General features: G+C 46.6%; 1 protein-coding gene across 1 annotated transcript in view; it reads left to right on the top strand.

Moving 5' to 3' along the window:
- The first annotated feature begins 3,703 nt into the window (after positions 1-3,703).
- Positions 3,704-5,776, top strand: part of LOC122133099 (alpha-1,6-mannosylglycoprotein 6-beta-N-acetylglucosaminyltransferase B-like) — a 9,599-nt gene continuing 7,526 nt past the window's right edge. The window contains exon 1 of the mRNA XM_042708510.1: positions 3,704-3,766. Coding sequence (XP_042564444.1) covers positions 3,704-3,766 — 63 coding nt within the window. The remainder of the gene's footprint in view (positions 3,767-5,776) is intronic.

The raw sequence follows: 5,776 nt of genomic DNA, 5'->3' as shown, positions 1-5,776 counted from the left end.
GTTATCCAGGGGGTAGGCGCCGCCCCCGACATCTCAATCAGGCAGGATATGCGAGGGTCTCGACGACCTGGACCGAGGACAGGGCCTACACCAAAGAGAGAATTGACTGATTGTTATCCTTTAATTTTTAAAATCCCATTGAGGATTAAATCTGTTTACTTTCAATCCTGCTTCCTGAGTCTTTCTGGTAGAACTTTTTTCTTCCATCTGAAATGTGGCTGACATGATGCACGGGAATGAAAGACTGTTGATAATACACAGCAACCAAAGTGCCCACACACTGACTGAAAGATGGTGACACCCAAATCCGTCACCAAACTGTTGCATGAAAGTGACAGTCACTGCTGGGAATTTGTTTGAAATCGTTTATTGCATGATGTGACTGCCCAGGAAGATCTGCTCGTCAAATCTCAGACCGTCCGTCCTCACAGACACTTAAACTTTTCTCCACAACTGATTTCTGGAGTGGCCGTCCCATCCACATCCACATGCATAAATGTATGAGATGACAGCCGTGAAGTTAATAATATCTTAATTAAATGACCATTTATCCATTTGAGGGGCAGGTTAATTCCCAAAGTGCAAAGTAACTCAGAATTAAATATTGTACAAATTGCTTACAAATGAGGGCTAAAAGTCCATCGAATGATACTTAATAGAAAAGTGTAATTACTTTAAAAAAGTAAATTATCTTTTTTTATAGGACATAGTTATCAAAAGTTATCCAGTATGTGCTGGCAATTATTCAGGCCTTAATGAAATAGAGATTGTCATTCGTTAATGAAATGATTCCAGACCATGAGAGACCGTGTGGATTGTAAAAAGTGACATAAAGAGATTATGATGGAGAGGTGAGCATGTTCAACTCATCTTATCACGGCATGTTAATGACCTGAGAGGGCGTGGTGTACTGATAGACTGCTATTGTTTAACACTGATACGGTCACTCTTTTGGAGAAGATATATGACATGTGTCTCACACAGGGATATAGAGAGTAAGAGGACTTCCATCCAGGTCACGGAAGGGAAGTGAAAGGTGGGCCCAGTAGACAGACAGACACACACACACACACACACACACACACACACACACACACACACACACACACACACACACACACACACACACACACACACACACACACACACACACACACACACACACACACACACACACACATTCCTGGAAGGTTAAGTTATTGAAGGTAAAGCTTCAGGGCAAGTGTCACAGGTAAGATTCTATTTGGATATGGGGGAAGTGTGAAATGTTGGAACCGGTGTGGGGCTCATTAGAACCATTAGAACCATAACTATATAACCCACTCTATACCCAGCACTTCCACAGCAGCTACCCAAGGTGAGCCCTGAACCCGGACAAATGAATGACGTCTGATTTAAGGAGCCACCTGTTAACATTTCAGTGCTGAGATACAGCAAGCTTTACATAATCCTCAAAAAATGTGGCAAAATTATGATTTTGTTTTAGATGCAGTGATGATGCTGAGACAGAGCATATGATTTACACAATGATGTTCACCTAGGGTTTAGGGCTGTCTGTCAAAAAAGAACACGGTGTTGAAATTACTACTTAGCCTTGGACGTTGCATCAGCAGTCGGAAAATTTAATTTGTTTGTGAAAAACGGAGTTTGAAATTAATTTTGAAACAAACTGTCATCATAATGAATAATGACGGATTGGACTTCTTCCCTTCCCTGCTTCTCCGCTGGCCCGGTCGTTTGAGGATGAAAGGCAGATCAGATGGCACTCTTTCAATCTGGGGGCCAATGGGATGTGACTTCACACACACACACACACACACACACACACAGAGCCCCTTCTCCGCTCGCCTCGTCTTCCACATCTGCGGAGGAAACAGAGGCAGGCATCGGAACGTTCCGGAGAGTGTCTCTGGGAAATGAGAGGCAACAGGTCAGAACACTCACCGCCCTCCAGCAAGACCATGTGACGGTCGTGCCACTAAGGATGCGTGTACTTCTCTTACTGTGTCCTGATTTAGCTAGAATGGTACAGTATGAAATAAGAGAATGGACATCCCATTTAAACTGTGCACGTACTTTATATATATATATTTGTTTTCAAATTATAGGACATAGTCTACGGCTTTGCAGGACTTCACAGGATGCATAAACACACAAACGGATAAAAACACATTCACATGCACACACACTCACGCACACACAAAGATGCGTGTACACACACACATACACACAGGCACGCCCACACACACACACATACCCACACACATACACACACACACGTATGTCTCATTGCTCTGGCCATCAGGCTAAAACTTCTCCGAGCTACCGTTTTATATTCTTGTCCTCTCCCCATATGTACACTGTTTGTCCAAATCATTCCGCCAATGCAGATGTAACATTTGTCATGTCAATAAAACTATTTGCAGCCCATTGATTAGCTGTACCCCCGAGGATTCCCCCAGGACCCTCCTGACAGTGAGAGTGAGAGCTGATTCACCAAACACAGATTGTGCTGCTGCTGCCTGCACCCCCCACCTCACCACACCACGCCACCCCACCCCACCAGCCCATTCCCAACCCCCACCTCCCTTTATCTGCACCCCCCTCCTCCCCCTCCCCCTCCTCCTCCCCCCTTCCCTCTTTTGTCTTCCTGATACGCTCCTGAGCTGAGGCGGCCCTCCAGAGACAGGCAGAGAGATAAGAGCCGCCATGCCAGCCTCTCTCATTCAGGGCTCACTCCATCTCTCTCTCTCTCTCTCTCTCTCTCTCTCTCTCTCTTGCTCACTCCATCTCTCTCTCTCTCTCTCTGTCACTCCATCTCTCTCTCTCACTCTCCATCTCTCTCTCTCTCTCTCTCATTCAGGGCTCACTCCATCTCTCTCTCTCTCTCTCTCTCTTTCTCACTCCATCTCTCTCTCTCTCTCTCTCACTCACTCCATCTCTCTCTCTCTCTCTCTCTCTCTCACTCCATCTCTCTCTCTCTCTCTCTCACTCACTCCATCTCTCTCTCTCTCTCTCTCTCATTCAGGGCTCACTCCATCTCTCCATCTCTCTCTCCTCTCTCTTTCTCTCTCTCTCTCTCTCTCCCCCCCTCCTTCTCTCTCTGCCAACCACATGGTGAGATGGGCACAGGGGGAAAGGGGTGACGGGGGACCGCGGTTGGGATCAAACGTATGGCAGCAGTTGGAATCTGCTCAACTGATTTAAATAAACAATCGGACTATGCTACTGGGTGCATGTTTGATTTTAGGTGCATGCATGTTTATTCATTATGATAACGCACACCCTACTGAAGGAACCAAAATGATAATAAACACAGATAGGAAACGGGTACTCCTTGTCTGTGATGTATATTAAAATTGATGCTTCACAGCACCCTTTGGATGCCTTATATCTTAACTGCGAGGCCTGTTTCGGTGGCAACCATATCTCTAGCACACCACAGACAGCTCCATAATTCACCTGTGGGAAGACAAAGGAGAAATGAACACACAGCCCTGAGTCAACAGCAATCTGGGAGGAGACACATGGGAAGGTTCCCACGGTTCCCCATGCTAGCTCTTTAAATCGGCGCTATCCACCAGGGTTTTCTCAATGTGTACACTCGAGCACTAATTCAACAGAGCAATAGGTTAGTCTCCATTGCTCGGCATTGACCGATTTCATTTTTGATCGGCAGTGGAGTTGGGTCAAGTTGCGTTTCATGGACATCTTCCAGAACGGAAAGAAAGGTTCCTCTCAGTTCCAGGCTGCTGAGACAGGAGAGGTTTCTTTTTAAGTCCCTTAATAAAAGATGCTCAGAGCCAGAGCTCAGTAACCCCAGACGATCGAGGATGAGGAAAGGACTTTGGTGTCTTAGCTGTGAAATTCTAAATACATTCAAGAGGAGACAAAGGACAACATTTTATCGTTATGATGGAGACCATTTGTACTCACACTAAAATACCTGTGAAGGCCATGGCAGAAGGCAAAATAAAATATCAAGACTTTACCCTCGCAAAATCACATCAACGATCTCCATCACAGTGTTGAGGTGACCATCCTGTGAGAATGCTACCTCTGTGGTCCAAAGCATTCATTTTTGCTTTGTTAAAAGTGGCCCACTCTAGAGCACAAAATGAATGGCTGAGTTTGAATTTAGAGTGTTCATTAATAAGATATTATGTCCATTCGCTGTTCTCCTTCCTGACTTCCTGAGGTTGGGGGGGGGGGTGGGGGTTTGGGGGATTGCAGAAATGGAATGGAATGGATGGTTACTCTGACAACACTTTCTGTGTTTTATGCCAACATGCCTCATAAAATAATAAGTGCACAAAAAAAACAATAAATTGAGCAGTTAGATAATCTCTCCCTGTTTTTTTTGTTTGTTAATAATTGTTTTCTATTGGGTGTGACATTGATCCTTCACTTTTTCGCTTCTCCAGAAGCGTGACTTCCTTTGCCCTCGAGGGGGGGCAAATACAAGATGGCCTCTGTGATGGCTCCTCTGAGCATCTGTCCCTCTGCAGCCCAGCTGACTCCTCTTTGATGTGGCATGTTTGGTAAATTTGCGGTAAATTACTGAGCCTGAGGCTGAGGCCGAGGCCAGTGGCGTCCTTCCCATCCGCAAAGGAGGGGGGAGGGTGTGGGGGGGGGGGGGGGGGGGGAGGAAGGGAGGGTCAGGACGCCTCTGAGACAAGTGATTGGCAAGGACACGCCGTGGGGAGAACTGTAGCACGGGGAGGGGAAGGTGTGTGTGTGTGGGGGGGGGGGGTGTCGGAGCAGGAGAGGTGGAAGTGTGAGTGTGTGTGTGTGTGTGTGCGTGTGTGCGTGTGTGTGTGTGTGTGTGTGTGTGTGTGTCTGTGTGTGTGTGTGCGTATTGGTGGGGAGAGATTGTGTGTTTTTTTTCTTCCCCTCTCTCTCTCACTCTCTCTCTCCCTTGGCCCCCCTGAGCCCCTTGAGGGTGAGGCCGTATCAGTCGATCTGGGGCTAATTCATGTCGGAGTGAGTGTCCTATCTGCGGCAGCGGCCAGCAGGAGGGTTGATCAAAATTGAAGTGGAAATGAGGCTGAAAGCACCAGAGGATGATGTGGCACAACAATGATGTGGTGAAGTAGGGCCCAGTCCCACGTAGGCCGCCCATTCCACCACAGTACCACCAGCAGCACAGGGGCAGAAGCAGCAGAGGGAGCAGGAGTTTGACTTTGCCCCTCATGTCCTTGTCATGGACCGCTTTGGTCTGATTTTTTTTTTCAGGGTTTATTCTGATTATTCGACCCATTTCAGATGCGATTTGTTATTTTTAAAACACCTCCGTTTCATTTTGATCCTGAAGAACAGAAAAAAAAAACGATTCGATTTTAGACAAAAATGAGTGCGTTTTGTTTTCGAGAAGTGTAGACGTAGGGAAAAAAACGACCTCAAGCCGTAGCACTGTCAGTTTTCTCTCCAAATCACAATTTGTCTGTTCCATTTGATACAACTTCTCTCTCTCTCTCTCTCTCACACACACAAAAAAAAGTAGAGAAACACAAAGATTGTAAGATTAGTCCTTCTTTCTACTCTTTCTATGTCTTTTGTGCTTGTGGAGGTATGTGTGCGAGAGATTGGGGACAGCTGCAGCGCCATGCGCGGACCAGACAAAGAAGGGCTGTGGACTCCTGTAGCCTTGAACACAGCTGAGCAGATGCATTGACAGTTGTCACAGCACTCCTCCCTCCCTCCCGCTCGCTCGCTCGCTTCAGGCGGAGGCAAGGGATCACTGGTCACCACAGAAATAAGGAGAAAAAAAAAAGAC

Source organism: Clupea harengus, chromosome 8, assembly GCF_900700415.2.
Source record: "Clupea harengus chromosome 8, Ch_v2.0.2, whole genome shotgun sequence".
In the NCBI taxonomy this organism is placed as follows: Eukaryota; Metazoa; Chordata; class Actinopteri; order Clupeiformes; family Clupeidae; genus Clupea; species Clupea harengus.
This window is presented reverse-complemented; position numbering and strand designations above follow the sequence as displayed.